This window comes from Phascolarctos cinereus, unplaced genomic scaffold, assembly GCF_003287225.1.
Source record: "Phascolarctos cinereus isolate Bilbo 61053 unplaced genomic scaffold, phaCin_HiC Scaffold_4;HRSCAF=312, whole genome shotgun sequence".
In the NCBI taxonomy this organism is placed as follows: Eukaryota; Metazoa; Chordata; class Mammalia; order Diprotodontia; family Phascolarctidae; genus Phascolarctos; species Phascolarctos cinereus.
Window position 1 is genome coordinate 350,595,034 of NW_027555847.1, and position 16,514 is coordinate 350,611,547.

General features: G+C 37.2%; 1 protein-coding gene across 2 annotated transcripts in view; it reads right to left on the reverse strand.

Annotated features, from left to right (window-relative positions):
- C7 (complement C7) overlaps positions 1-16,514 on the reverse strand; it is a 62,957-nt gene that overhangs the window by 25,901 nt on the left and 20,542 nt on the right. For both annotated transcript variants that reach the window (XM_020996285.2, XM_078153204.1), the window contains 6 exons: positions 12,462-12,596; positions 10,610-10,853; positions 8,215-8,328; positions 5,944-6,110; positions 4,137-4,365; positions 2,777-2,948 (listed from right to left, as the gene is read on the reverse strand). In XM_020996285.2, the coding sequence (XP_020851944.1) occupies positions 2,777-2,948; positions 4,137-4,365; positions 5,944-6,110; positions 8,215-8,328; positions 10,610-10,853; positions 12,462-12,596 (1,061 nt within the window). The remainder of the gene's footprint in view (positions 1-2,776; positions 2,949-4,136; positions 4,366-5,943; positions 6,111-8,214; positions 8,329-10,609; positions 10,854-12,461; positions 12,597-16,514) is intronic.

Sequence of the window (16,514 nt, forward strand, 5' to 3'; positions counted from 1 at the left end):
TTGTGAGACATCTTTCCATTTTTCAGAAACTTCCTTATGCCTTCTGGTTTCATTTATCATGAGAATGTCAGTATTTATATGGTTCATTTCTTTCAGTATTACATCAATTGTTGGTTATTGGACAAAGATTCTCTCTCTCTCTCTCTCTCTCTCTCTCTCTCTCTCTCTCTCTCTCTCTCTCTCTCTCCCCCTCCCTCCTCTCTCTCTCTCTCTCTCTCTCTCTCTCTCTCTCTCTCTCTCTCTCTCTCTCCTTCCCTCTCTCTCTTCTCCTCTCTCTCTCTCTCTCTCTCTCTCTCTCTCTCTCTCTCCCTCCTCCTCTCTCTCTCTCTCTCTCTCTCTCCTCCCTCCTTCTCTCTCTCTCTCTCTCTCTCTCTCTGCCTTTCTTTCTCTGTCTCTCTCTGTGTCTCTTTCTCTGTCTCTGTCTCTCCTATTTAAATCAATATTTACAATTAGTCTAAAACAGTATGAGTCTCAAGATCACCCTCCCACTATCTCTGTGGAAATGCAATAGGGTTACACAAGACCAAGAATCATCTCTTTTTTTATTTTTGTCTGTTTCATATGTTGCTACAGAGAAAAAAAAATCATCATCAGGTCCAATCTACTAGTGAGGACCCTTCCCATATTTAGCTAGGCTGTTCCTCAGACAATAAGCACTGGCTGTCACTGAGATCACACTAAAAGTCTCTCCAGTCTTACAGCATTTGTTAGTGCCTGTGTTCCACTAGCACAGTGCTTCAAGCACCCAGAGTCACTGCTACGTCATGCTGAGGCATAGAATAGGACCTTGGTGGAACATGTACTCCATAGACACTCACTAAATATGAATGAATTGATTAATCAAGTTGCATTCTGGTCAGAATTGCTCACCCTCCTGGGACAGATAAGAATGAATTCTCAGATTCATTCCCTAGAATTTTCCTCTGCATAATCATAATTTACATTTCTATAACACTGCAAGGTTTCCAATGTACTTTACACAGACACACAGACATACATACCCCCCTGAAGGTAGATAGGGAGTGAACATATTACTGTGCCCATTTTACAGATGAGGAAGCTATAAGTTTAAAAATGACTTTCCTAGTCATAGAACTAATAGGTAGAGAACCTAGATTCAAACCTAGTTTTTCTTACTTTGAAGTCCAGTGTTCCCTTCACTCCTCCATGCTGAATCTAGACTAACATTAGATTGGAAAAGACAAAAAGTGGTGCTAGCTGAATGATGTAAGCAGAGACCCCTGACCACCATCCCATAAGGAACTGCAAGATCCCAAACTCATTCCTAGGAATGTGTGCCCTAAAATTCTATATCCTTGTATGTTTCCTTAATCAAGAAACTTGTGAAATTGTTGCAGTTGGGCAGAACATTTAGGAGCCCACTGAAGCAAGTCCATCAAAAAGCATGCTGTAGTTCAATAGAAGGCCTTTGAATTACTAAGCTTACTTCTTACACATCCAGCAATGATTATAGCTTCCTTTTCACCAACTAAAATGATCCAGCCCTAAGTATCCAATTTCCTATTTTTTCTTGAATCATAGTTAGGATGGGCTCACCAGGGAAAAGGGGAGCAATGCCATATGGAGGAAAGAGGACTAGATCAGAGTTTGATATAGCTTGGCCCACAGCACTTGCAAACTGGGAAAGGGGAAGGGAAAGAGAATTGGTAGAGTTGGTGCCAGTATACTCACTGTCTACTAGAGAGATTCTCCCAGTTTTTCAAGGACAAGTGAGTTTCCTCTTCCTCCCTATTCAACAAATGGATTCTGCTGGATAATTCCATGCCTTGAGGCATGTTCATATGAAGAGGAAACCACAGTGTTTTTCACATATCAAGCATTTAATAAATATTTATTAATTTGACTACACAAGGACTTCTCACTCTACTTTACCCTGCCTGCTAGAAGGTAAGACAGTTATTCACATAAGCCAGATATCTGTTTTCAAATTGCTTATCATTTGATTCAATGCAACAAATATTCACTTATTGGAATGTAAGCTCCTTGAGGGCAGGGCTATTGTCATTTGGTCTTTGTATCCTCAGTACCCAATATAAAACCTGGTACATAGTAGGACTCAATAAGTCATAACAGGAACTTGTTGAATAGTTAATTGGTTAACCACCTATTATGGGCAATGAACTGTGGTGGCTTCACAGAGAGAATATAGAGATGAAACAGGACATAGTCTCTGCCCTCAATGAGTTTATCAATCTAATAAGAGAAATCAGAAAAATGCACAAATTAATGTTCTGCTAGGAGGGCACAGAAGCAATCTGAAGAGAGGCATGTACGAGTTTCAAAGGTGAAAGGCTCACTTATAAAGGGAAACCTGGGAAAGCTTCATGATGGTAGCTCCTGGACAGGGCCTTGAAGGAAGAGAAGGATTTTAATCATCAAAAATGTGGAAGGTAATCATTCCAGGCATGTGGAACACTGTATGCAAAGGTAGGGCAGTAGGAAAGGGCTAGACAAGATTACAGAATCATGGTATAAGCTTCTAGCTGGAAAGGACCTTAGAGGCCATCAAATCCAACCCCCTCCATACATTTTACAAATAAGGAAACAGTAGCAAAGAAAAGTTATGTGACTTCTAGCTAGTAAATGTCTGAGGCAAGATTTCAACTGCAATCTAGTATACTATGCACTATACCAAAATAATCATAAAAATAATAAGAAGAAAATAATAAATAAGAAAATACTATTTGAATAACTACTATGTTTGTGATACTGTGTTCCACATAAAGACTGTTCAAAAGATTTGTTTTCATTTTACCGAAAATGTTCCAACTCTTCATTTTGGCAAGGTTGTGTTTCAAATGCTTCTCCAACACAGGATTTGCCACCTCCACTAGGATATGGATTATCACAGCTTCGTCTCCTTACTTTCATCCCTACCATACAAGTACTCCAAGGAGACCAGCAACTCCATCTTCCATCAACAATTCCTATTGGTCAAGAGACATGTAGGGTAAGAATGTGATACCTCAATAAGGGTAAACACTTTCTGAATTCTTCAGACCTTAAGTTTATATACCTAGTGTATTCATTAACTTGGGGCTGGGAGAGAACATATAATTGAAGACTTTCAATTATTTCCAAATCATTTGTCTGTGTACGATGCATTAAGAAGATATTTTCCAGACAATCCAATATGGTCCCTCACACTGGTTAAGAAGAGTTACAACAGAGCTCACTCCACCTTAGTAGCAACTACAGTAAGATCTTACATTAAGTACATAGTGCTTTCATTTGATCTTTTTTAATTTCAAATTTCAATTGATGTCTTTTGTTCTTAAATTACTTTCACTTCCAAATATATCATTGCCTACTCTTCCACCCAGTAAGGCATTCCTTGTGAGCAATAAATCAATCAACAAGCTTTTATTAATCACCCACTATGTGCCAAAGCAGTTTTGCATAATAAAGAATAAAAAAGAAAGAAAAAAAGTAATTCAGCAAAACCAACCAAAACATCAACAGAAGTCTCATATCATAAACAATATTCCACATCTGAGCCAAGATTCAAAACATTTGACTCCAAATCCGGGTCTCTGCCTTATGCCATGCTGTCCCAGTGAGAAAAAAACAGGGCTTAGAGAGCTTAAGAGACTTGCCTGAGGTAATTTAGCCCAAAAATTTGAAGGTAATATTCCAGGCATGGAGTGGGGTGGAGGATGAGCTAGAATCTAAATCCCATATTCTTAGTCATGCTTTTAAGATTACCCTCTACACTTCCTCTCAGTAACACTGGAGGAAAGTTAACTACCCCCTCAAAATTCATTTGCATAAGATTCTCTTGATTGGTTGAGATTAATGATCCAAAGTTCCAGGTCTGCCTGAGTGGTGGAGTTCATAAGAACCTGAAAAACAGGAGAGATCTTGTTCTTCTGCCTTCGCATCTTGAAGAGAGAAGTCATTAGGTACCATATTCTCTTCAGAGAGATATCCCTGAAGGAAAAGATTCTGGGAAGAAGTAGATATGCTTTCTCTCTTAAAACTGGAAACAAGAACACCAAGTTCTCTCCTCTCCATATGGACTGAGTACTCAACCAATCTCCACCAAATATTGCCAAAGCTACAGTCAGATGCCTAAGTGCCAAAAATAACTTCAGGAAAATAGAATGAATACTGACCTTCCTGACCTTCCACAAGGAATCCATGCTCACATGCAGCACCAAACGTGTAAGGTTTGCAGTGGCACTGGCACTGGGTTCCCACAACTACTGCCAGGCCACCATTTTTACAAGGCCTGCAATGGCAAGGGTCAAATTCTGCCAGATACTCCTCAATGGCTCTTTTCAGATATAGCCTTTTGACAGATGCACAGGGAACCTCCTTCACGAGCTCATATAGAGGTTTGAGCTATAAAGGTCAAGACAAGTTAAACACATGCATTACTTTAGGAAATAGCCTGCTAATTCTGTTTTGTTCTTTTTCTAAATCTAAAAGACAGCGACTCATTTTTTAAAAATTTTAATGAGATGATGGAAAATGATATCCACATCCAGAGAAAGAACTATGGAGTTTGAATGCAGATCAAAGCACACTATTTGCTCTTTTTTTTCTTCTGTTTTGTTTTGTTTCCTCTCTGTTGTGGTTCCTCTTATTGGTTCTAATTCTTCCTTGCAACTTGACTAATGTGAAAATATGTTTAATAGGAAAGTATATGTAAAGCCTATATCAGACTGCGCACTGTCTTGGGGAGGGAGATGGGGGGAGGGGGAGAAAAAATTAAAGCTCAAAAGCAAATGAAAGTGATTATTGAAAACTAAAAGTAAATTAATGATAATTTTTTTTAAAAAAAAAAAAAGGAAAAAAATTAATGAGAACTCAAGCAAGTCAAGATGAGCCAGGAGAGGGGCAGCTAGGTGGCACTGTGGATAGAGCACTGGCCCTGGATTCAGGAGGACATGAGTTCAAATCTGATCTCAGATACATAACACTTACTAGCTGTGCGACTCTGGGCAAGTCACTTAACCCCATTGCCTAACCAAAAAATAATAATAATAATAATAAAAGATGAGCCAGGAGATGGTGAGTCTTCTATAAGAAGAAAGAGAAAATAATGCCTTCAAGTAAATGAAGGATTATGAGGAAGTTGTGATCCAGCAGCTCTCCATTTCTACCAAGGGAAGAACAAAAGAAAATTGACTTGAAATGCAAAAGAAGAATAATACGTGACACCCATTAAGATCAAGTGAAGATTTTTTCAGGGCAGAGGAAACATGAGCACGCTTGTAGGCAGTAGGAAATGAGCTAATTGAAAGGGAGACATTGAAGATAGGTGAGAAAGGGGATGGCAGAGGGCACAATCTATTGAAGGGGATGGGATGGAATGAGGTTACTTGAACAAATAGAGTCACACAGCTACCAGGTAGAAGATCCAGGATCCCAACCTAGGTTTGCTGACTCCAGACCACAAGTATGTTTCCGCTATACCTCAAGACCTCAATTAGCGGAATAAATTGTTTGTCTTAGAAGGATGATTGAAGGATTTAATTGAAGAATGAGAAGCCCATAAAGGTACCTGGAGAGCCTTAAAAAAATAGAAACACGTATCAGTCTGCCATAGATATAATAGATTTAGACCCCTTGGAGGAAGGAGGCAAGACCAAGTGACCTGCTCTCTGAGGCTTTGGCTCCTTTTGAGTAGAGGGCCAAGGAAAAACCCAAACAAAAGTAGCTGATGATTAGAAATAGAAATTCTGTGGCAAATTTCCCTTGCACTGTATTTAGCATTAAACTTTTCCTGATAAAATAGGAGCACACCTGACAATGTATCTACAATTCTTTATTATTATGTATGCATACATTTTATTGTATGAAACAAAATTTGACTGTAGGAAATGCTAATTAGAGTAGTCTCCATTTAGCCATCTCATTTTACTGGCACAAATAAACATATCTGCCCCCTGCTGCCTTAAGTAAAACATCACCTACCTTTTGTTTTATTATTTGGGGATACTGCCCCACAGTTGCAGCCCATGAAGCATACCGGGCTCTATTTCCAGCAGGATCGTCTACATTTATATAACTAAGACCAGCTACCAAAGCTGGGCTTCCTCCCTTGACAACTGCATTACCACGGAGCAAGTTGTCTTTTGTTCCTATATAAGAAGGAATTAAAAATGTCAAGTAAGGATATATAAACGCATATAAAATGAAAATTCCAGCAAGCATTCACAAAAAATGCACAGCATTCAGTATTAAAGAAGCATAACATACAAAATATAAGTACATCTTAATTAACATCTTAATTAACACAAAATGGGCTATGATCTGAACCTTTGAAAGGAGTAGCTGCATCAGTGATTCAAAGTTTTTCTGATCAGTGGAATTGCTGTTCCCAAATCAGCTTGAAATCCCAGGTCTTGGATTTTAATTAGGAGGCATCTAAAGGCTCTCTCAATCTAGATTATAGACATGCCCATTGGCACCTTGCTGAAAGGCACAAGGAATTTCTGATGATTGGCTGACTGAGACTAGAGGACAGACCCCTGTTAGAGGTGTGGCCCCTCTTTATGGACTAAAAATCAAGCTGTAAGACCTTCTCTCTAACTGTCTCTCACTCTCCCTTGGACTTTGAGAAGACAGACCAGAGTGCAATAGAGAAAATCTCTGCTCTGGGGAGTTTGAGTAACCTGTGCTCATGTGCAGTTTTGTTCTTCAAGAAGCAGATCACAGAAGAAGCACAAGACATGGTAGATACAACATTGCACATGTCCTTGGATGTGAAACTAAACTGTACAAACGCTATAACTCAGTGATACCAGTACTAGGCCCATACCTGAGTTGTATAGGGTCACATAGCCGGTATTCAGGAGAGGTAACACTTGAATCCAAACCTTTTTGGATTCAAAGCCAGCTCCTCATTAACTAAGCCACAATGTCTCTCAGTAGAAAAGAAAGGATGTATCTGAATAGATGAAAACCAAGAAAGGAAAAACATCTATGAAAGTCCATTTAAAATCTCTCATTGGAAAGGTCCCAGAGTAAGAACAAGAGGCAAACCTATAGTTTGTGTGCAGGGATTCAGACTGAAGAATTACTCCTATGAAGGGAAGGAGACCAGAGGGAGCTGAAGCTTGAGAACTCATTGAACTCACCGTAGAAAGCAGAAACACTGAGGGCTGTCTGGCACAAATGATGGGTTCTGCTTTCTATGCCCCAATGCCCTCCAGTACACCAAAATGTATGACAAATTAGATCTCTCTAAACTAGAAGAATTTGACAGGAAGAAAACAAGCCCAGAACAGAGGACAAGAATACACTTTCTTCAAAGGAAAACATTGGGCAAAAGAAGGAATGTGTCAAGTCCTCATAGAGATGGGACCTCTTAATGGGAACAGAATAAAAGCCTTGAAAAATTTATTGTTTCAGCTTGAATATTATTTTTTAGCTTATAGATATAAAGAATTATTCCAATTATTAATCTGTCTTCATTCACTTGTGTTTTAGAAGAGAGAAAGAAACAAGTGATCCTCTGGGAATCTTCCGACCTAATATATTCTCCACTGTTACCCAGCGAACATCTGCTATCAATGCTAACCTAATAAGGTAGATTATTCAAGAAAGAGTACTAGGGGAAAGATTAACAGAAGAAGCTTGTGGGTATGGGTGCCCTCATATACTGGGCTAAATTTCCATCACTCTGGCATAAACAAGGGTCCCTGATTATAATATAATATAATATAATATAATATAATATGATATAATATGATATAATATAATATAATATAATATGATAATATATGATAATATATATGATATAATAATATGAATATGATATAATATGATATAATATGATATATATATATATGATATAATATAATATAATATAATATAATATAATATAATATAATATAATATAATATAATATAATATAATATAATATAATATAATATAATACAATATAACATATTGTATTATATTATATATTAATCCTATGCATTGGCTATAGAGTAGCCAACATTTTTCTTTAGCTTTATCAAGTTTAATATTGCTTCAAAAGTTAGAAGATTTCAAATAGCAAATGAGCACTAAGAATGTGAGAGACTGCAACAGAGAAATAGAAAGAAAATGTTGCATACAACAAACTGACTCCTTTACCTTCAGTTAGAAAAAACTGGATATGACATATCTCTGGCACTTTTACAAACACTGATCATATTTTTAAGTTAATGAGCAAATTGATGAAGGCATTGAACTCACCTGAAGCCAACTTTAATAACTCAATAAGTTCCTTGCATTTCTGCTTAGATACTTTAACAATAAAAAGATTCAAGTTTTGTGAGGTACATTCCTGCATGGCAAGAAAGCTAAAATCTAGAAGAAAAAAAATATAATTAATTTTCTGGATTAACTTAAAATTTCATTTGTTTTGTTTTGTTTTTTCCTTCCTTTATGACCATTACTACTTGGGACATCTCAACTAATCAAATAATGTATGTGAAAAACATTTGGTAAACTGTAAAGCAATATTAAAATGTACAAAAATATCTAAAGCAGTGCTTTTTATGATGGCAAAGAAATGGCAACTGAGAGAATACCCACCAACTGGGGAATGGATGAACAAATTGTGGTATAAGAATGTGACAGAGTACTATTGTGCCATAAGAAATGATGAAGTGGATGGTTTCAGGACAACCTAGGAAGACCTATTTAGACTGATGTAAAGTGAAGTGAGCAGAATTAGGAAAATAATCTATACAGTAACAGCAACATTGTAAAGCTATATGAGTTTGAAAGGCTTAGTAATTCTGATCAACACAATGACCCATCACAATTCCAAAGCATTCATAAAGGAATATGCTATCCATCTCCAAATAGAAAGTTGATACATTCAGAGTGCACATTTAGGCATATTTCTTTTCTCGCTTTTTGTAAAAATATAGACAATGCAGAAATCTGTTTTGCACAACCACACGTATTTGTAATTTTTTCCCCTTGCCTTCTCAATGAGTGGGGGAGGAAGAGAATTTAAAATGCAAAAAATAAAAATAAATCTGTGCTTTTTAAAAATTTAATTTAAGGAGCACAAAATGGCTAATCTTGGAATATTGTTATTCAGTTGTAAGGCTGAAAAATAAGTACTTTTCATTACTTTTTAAATGGAGAAGATTACCTCTTAAAACAACCTAAGGATAATCTGTGAATGAGTTTTTTTAAGGAAACACTGAAATGTAGTAGCCTCGGGAAAAATTGTTTTGTTTCTGTGCCAACTTTGGTCATTGTGAAATGTAAAAAATACATTGTAAGAATAGTAGATAATGTTGCAAAATGCATTTCATCTGAGGAGCAACAGGACCTAATGAAAATCTGACCAGGTTTCACATCCTTCCCACGGGTTTACTGTTGCTTCCTAATTATAGGAGTTGATCTTTACATCCCAGAAGACAAAAAGCAAACTAGTATCAATAAATGAGGGTATCATAGCAAGAAGAGGATAAAACAACATTCTTGGATGTATAAGAATATGGGACGAGGTATCAGTCGTGAAGGAGAAAGCATTGAGTAAAGCAGTTAGTCCTGAGACTGCAGAGTCAATCTTGTTAGATAAGGAAGATAGACATCAGTCAATAAATATTTATTAAGCACCTAATCTCATGCACCCTGGAGGTTGTATAGAAACATAAGAAATTATTCCTCCTCTGAAAGAGGTCCCAGATTAGCTGGGGAGAGAAGACAAATACAACCAATTATATCAGGTGCTAAATAAATGTCAGATGAGGAATACAAACAACACTTTTCATAGAAACTCTGAAGATGAAGAATTTGTTTCTGGCTAAGGTAACCAGAGAAGACTTCATGAAGGAAATGGGAAAAATATAGGCTTATAAAAATTGGTAGGATTATCTTGGTAAAGAGAAGTGAGGGCATCCCTGGTGGGGAAAATTGTGAGTAAAGGAGCGGAAGTGGGGAAAAAAGGTATAAGTAGGAGAAAGAGTAAAAACAGTCTAGAAAGTATAGGGTTAAGGGGCAGCTAGGTGATGCAGTAGATAGAGCAACAGCCCTGGAGTCAGGAGAATCTGAGTTCAAATCTTGTTTCAGACCAGACACTTGACACTTATTAGGCAAGTTACTTAATCCCAATTGCCTTGCCAAAAAAAAAAAAAGGATAGGGTTAACACAGGAGAGTAATATAAAATGTGGTTTCTCTCTTAATTGCTTCTGGTAGGATGATTTTAACTCGAGGCAATTAACATAACTTTCTCCTGGCTGTGTGGAAAGTGGTGCTGCACAAGTCCTCATTCTACCAAATCCAGATGTTTCCAAAGAAAATGCATGTGTTTACAATTTGGGGAGAATACAACTTTGTTCTATAGGAGACAGAAACTGATTGACCCTGAAATTCTTAGGTTTCTGAGAACACCTTGAACACTACTAGTTCTTTTGTCCTATAACATCATTTCATGGGATGTTGGTTCATCAGAAAAGACAGCATTCCGGGGATGGGAGATAGCTCATACAAAGGCATAGAAATGGGAAATAGAGTATGGCATGTGATAAACAGGGAAAATGCCAGTTTTGGGTAGGTCACAGAGCACAGGAAGGGGAATAATATGCAACTAAGTATAGAAGAACAGCACAATTTTAATAATCATACCATGTTGCTTCATTTTTTCCGTGTCTATATAAAAGAGAACTTTGTACTCTCCTCCTAGGGACCCAGACTGTAGATAATGAGTCCCATACAATTCAATTATTCTTCGATATGAACTATAGTCATATAGAGAAGGGAGGTGTAAGAGATCTTTCCAAAAGAGTTCAGCAAGATTTAAAAATTCTGGCTGGTTGTTAATGAACTGAGCTACTTCAACACTGTTCTGGATAACCATCAGTTGATAACTCTAAAGGAAGAACAAAAATAAATTAGAATGGTCCATCCCCAACATGCACCTCACCCCACTCCCCATCCTCTATCAACCCTGTTCATGATTTCCCTATGATGTTCCACAACTGACCCTTCTGGATATGACAATCAAGGAGCCTTCTGGAGTTCTCATCTCCAAAAAGAATCCCAGAGTGGAATGGGGACAATGCCTTTTTCCTTAAATGGACTCCATGGGGGTAAATCGTATTTCTTCTCAAATTTGGATGGGAAGCACAGAGTCACTCAGTTAATGTATATGAACTAAATTCATGAAGTATTAAAACAATCTTAAAGATATTTACCCTAATGCTGTCCCTTGGGAAACAGAATATTCTAGAGGCGAAATAAAAAGGTCCTTTTAGTACTTCAGTAACTAAATCCCCTTAGATCAGGTCCAAGGTAAATCTACCCTCTACGGAATCCCCTTCATAACCAATAGTGGTCCACCAAAGTTTAAAATTTTTTGTGGGTCAGTCATTTTTCAGTCATACCCAACCCTTTATGACCTTATTTGATGAGTTGGTTTGGCAATTTCATCTCCAGTGGACCCAGTGGATCATTTTGTCAGGCAATCACAGATTAAGTGAATTGCCCAAGGTCACACAGCTAGGAAGTGTCTCAGGCTGGATTTGTACTCAGCTCTTCCTGACTTTGGGTCCAGTGCTCTATCCACTGAACCACCAGCTGCCTCTCCTAAAATTTTTACTGGTCCACCAAAAAAAAAAACATTTTGCCATTTCACTCATTCATCCTACCATCACATACTCGGGTAGTAAATGTTCCCTTTTGGCTTGAATTATTAGGAAAGTGATTATCTGCAAAGAGTGCTATAAGATATGCACATTATGAATAATAATCACCCCCCAACATGTCTAAGCAAACAAGCACATAGTCATTAACTCAACTCATCTCAATTGTTCATTTTTCCCTAGATAGATGCCTAAGAGACTCAAGACCATTCAGTTATCAAGTGTTTTAGAAGCTTCAGATTTCTGAGGAAAAATCCGTATCCCAAACTTTTCAAAAACCTCTTTAGCCTCAAAGGTTACTTTGTCCAACATAATTAACATTCTCTGGTTATGTTGATGCACACACCAGTTTGAAACTACAAAAGGTGACTGAAAAAGGTACAGAGAGTGACCATGAATTTCTTTACTTTATAAGGGTCAGGAGAATCTTAGTAGCTTCAACTATAAAGTTAAGGAGTTTTCTCCAGTGGGAAACTTTTTCAAATGCATCAGTTTTCTGTCAAAAACAAAAGGCCCAAGAGATTGAACAAGTACAGGATCTTTAATAAGAGAATCAAATTGTAAATAAATTCCTTATCAATACAATATAATAATAAGAATGCTCAAAGAATAGATTATTTTGTCATCTTCATAGTAGGATATATTTATTTTTTACAAAGAAAATGAAAACACCCTTTTATTAAGTTAACTTTTGCTAAATACAAAGTTAATGATCCACAGAAACATCATATTTTAGTTAATACAAAAGTACCATTCATTAGTGGCACCAGTTGACTATTGCTAAAGGAAATTATTCTCATCCATTGACTTCTACATATTCTACCAGTTTTACTAACCTTTTTATTTTGGTTTTCATTTTTACTTGAGTCATGCCGGTATCCACTATTTGATGTAAAATGAGTCTCCTTGTGTTTGATATAAGACCAACTACTATTGTAAAATTCATGACTGAAATCATTATCTACTTTCACCTGGAAGGAAAACAGAAACTTTTATTTATAGCTAACTCTGGCCTCAGAAGTTACAAAGAACAGCTATTACCATTTCTATCCCTGGAAACACTTTTGCCCATTCCCATTACTCTGGAGGCTTCTTTTCCCTGTGTACAAAATGCAAAACAAAGATCTTCACTTCACAACATTAGGCTGTGCCATAGGATTACAACAAGAAAGGCAGTAATGAGAAAGTGATCTATTATGCAAGGAACATGGTATCAATAAAAGCATTTCCAAAATGTAGCAACTATATAATCCTAGACAAAATGCTGTCTGTTTTTCTTAGCGACAACATTTACATAATACTGAGCATAATAACAATGTCTTGGGCAAGTGACTAATACATTTAGCTTGTTAAGGATCTGACTCAATGAGCGGAGGGGAGGGGTAGGATGAGCAAAGGAGCAAAAAAAATCCTGTTTGGAATGGGAATGTATTAAATGATTTTGTAACAGATTGAAGTATTGAATTACATTTTACTTGCTTAAGGAAATGTTCATACTAGTTTAATTTTCCTAATGGTGTATGTTACCTGAGCAGAGAAAAGGAGAACTCACCAGGAAGTATGTGCTAGGTAGTAGAGTCATTCTAGATTTAAAATTGCACGTTACCCATATGTAGATAATCAAGGGTAGACTGACTGCAGTAACAAAGGGATATTCATTCATTCAATATATGTATGCTGAGCACCTACTTTGTGTGAGAAACTGTAAGAAATATAAAGAAGGATGAGACCATCTCTGCACTTCTGAAAAATATAAGCTAGGGGCAGTTGGGCAGTGCAACTGGCATTAGAGTCAGGAGGACTCTAATTTGGCCTCAGACTACTAGCTGTGTGACCCTGGGCAAGTCACTTAACCCCAATTGCCTCCAAAAAAAAAAAAGGAAAGAAAGAAGGAAAAGTATAGGCTAGTCAGAGGTATAGGACATGCACACAAAAGTGGATACCATGGGAATAAGGATTTGTCCTATAATTTCACTGATATAAGAAACTCCTAGATTAAAATAACTACCTCTGCCAATGTTGAATGGCACCTTCTTTACAACTTACAGTCTTACAGTTTTCTGCCTAGATCACCATGAAGCCAATTTGTGACCAAGACAGGACTTGAATTTGAAGTCTCCCTGACTTATAAGTTAGAGTACCTATCCAGTGGTCTATACCATGTTGCCTTTCTACACTGTAACTAGGATACTAGATATAACATGAAAGTATAATAAAAGTGAGTCAAATAAGTTCAGAGAATAGAGAGAACATAAAATCAGAGAAAACTAGAGGAGACAACATTTAAACTGGACTGTGAAGGATACATTGGAAATGGGTAAATATCAAAGGAGGGGAAGGAAAACAATAGAAATTCAGGCAGAGGCACCAGTTGCCTAAGCAGAGATAGGAAAATATGTCACATGTTTGAGAAATAACAGTAGTAGAACAAATAAGGTCAATGGCTATCATCCCTAGTAATCCAACCACATCAGGTCATTTCCCTAATTCCTTCCCACTTATTCAGAGAGAGATATCAACTAACAAACTTCCCTACCTAGAAGTCCTCACTCTCTGAGGAATACAAAGATAAGACATATTTCCCTTGTGCCAATCCCACACCATATTGCTTTTTTGGTTGCTATATCTATGTAATACCTTGCCACCTACAAACTTTACTGACAATCTTTTAAGTGGTCAGGGGGCAAAGTCTTCCTCTTAAGTTCAAAAAGTAAGCTTCATCAGTATGTGATGAGAGAGGTATGGCTAGGCAGCAGTTAATCTGCAAAGGATCTCGGTGGTGAATCAAAAGCTCAAACTGAGTCAAAAGTTAGATATGTCAACCAAAAAAAAAGCTAATAAAAGGATTAAAAGAGGAAGAGTGTCTAGGAATCATTAAGGAGGCAATACCCTAGTCATCTGCACTGATCTAGTCAGACCACATCTGGAGAATTGTGTACAAGTCTAGCTATCACATTTTTAGTGAGGACACTGATACACCAGAGAATGTCCAAAAGAAAGCAAACAGAACATGGGTTCTGAGTCCATGCCAAATGAGTATCATTTGAAGGAAAAGGGCTATTTAGCATGGAAAAGAGAAGATGAGGGAAATAACATAGCTCATTTCAAGTATTTAAAAAATTGTCATATAACAAGTGATTAGATTTGTTCTAATCTAAGCAGGGAGAGTGGAGCAAACTAAGAGAAATGGATAGGGGTTATAGGAGCTTATTAGGTTTTACGTCAGGAAACTTTGCTCCCAATGAAAGCTATGCCAAAATGGAATAAGATGCCTTGGGATGTTACAGGGCCCCCTTACTAGCTGCAGAAAAGTGGTTGATCCCCATTGGCACAGGGACTTTCCTCACTGGTAGGAATTCTCTACTCCAATGACATTACAATTCCAGATTTTAGAAAATAAATAGTAATAACTACCTAGAAGAGAATTATCCAGCCCTCTGTTCTGCCACAACTTGCCTGGATGGATAATCAGCAATGGCTTTTTGATTATCTAGACTTACTTTCCTACTATATCCAGACTGGAAGCTTGGGGTATGGTACTCATATTACTGATTTATTATCTACTGTGTTTATAAGTGGCTATAAACCCAGAAGATGCCTTGATCATGGAATAGTCTTGACTGAAGGGTTCACTCTGTGAGTTGATGTGGGAGGATGCCCCGCATGTCACATCTATTTCAATGCCTTGTTCTCTCAAATCAACAATCAACAGTTTAGCTCAATATAAAGGAAAACTTCCTAACAATTAACATTGCCAAAAGCTATCATTTGGGTTGCTTTTAGCACCAGTTAGTAAGCTGAGATACCCTCTGCCAAACCTTCCCTAGCTCAATAACTTGATTAAGTGTTGGGTTGCAAAGGTCTTCCCATACACGCAAAATCTGAGAAGTACAATATTGGTTCTGGTGGAGAGATGGTGAAACTAGCCTTCTTCCTCTCAATAGAAGTATGGGAGTATGGATACTGACTGCTGCATATACAATCAAATCTACTGGCTCAGCTAGTTGATTTTACTTAATTGTTTCTTTGCAAAAAGTAGGGGTCTACAGGAGGTGTGGGGATCAGAAAATTGATAGAGTACAAAAAAATAGAAAACATAAAATATTTTAAAAACAGAACAAAGCAAAAAGTACGAGTAATAAAATGTACATTGACAACCCATCAAATAATTAAATTATATTAAAGTAGGTATTTATAGTCAATAGATTTGAAAACTAGATTTTTCTCTAAATAAACTACAATAGACATGATCTATCTACGCTAATATAATTGACCAACTTTCTTCTGGGCTCTATATACACATAACTCCAAAAGGCAGCCAGGGCACAGCAGAGAGAGAGAGAGATGGTCTGAGAATCAATGAGACCTGGGTTCAAATTCCTGCCTCAGAAACCTACTTACTAGCTGTGTGACCAGAGCCAATTCACTAGCCTCTCATGCCCTCAGGCACCACCCCGGCAAGATTATAAATCTTAAAACAGGTGGCGATCCTCATTAGCAGAGGGTGTTTACTCACTAGTAGAAGTTTCCTCTTCCAATGGAATTATAGGTCCAGACCAAAAAATGCACCAACTACTTACTATAGAGATAATTACCTCTACCATACCTGCCTAGATGCTCAGTAGATGCTTTTTGATTGTCTAGACATAGCTCTGCCTCCTACTGCATCTAGATAGGCAGACTGGAGTCTGGGACTCATGTTACTGACTCATCATCCTACTATGGTTTTAAGTGAATTTGGAGTCATAGCATACCTTGAACCTGGGAATAGTCTTCCCTAGGGGATCCACTCTGAATCTGTTCTCTCAAAAAAATTAATACATCTGATAAAATTTGAAAATTTAAAAATAAAAATTTTAATTTGATAAAAACAAATTTAGCTCAGTGTA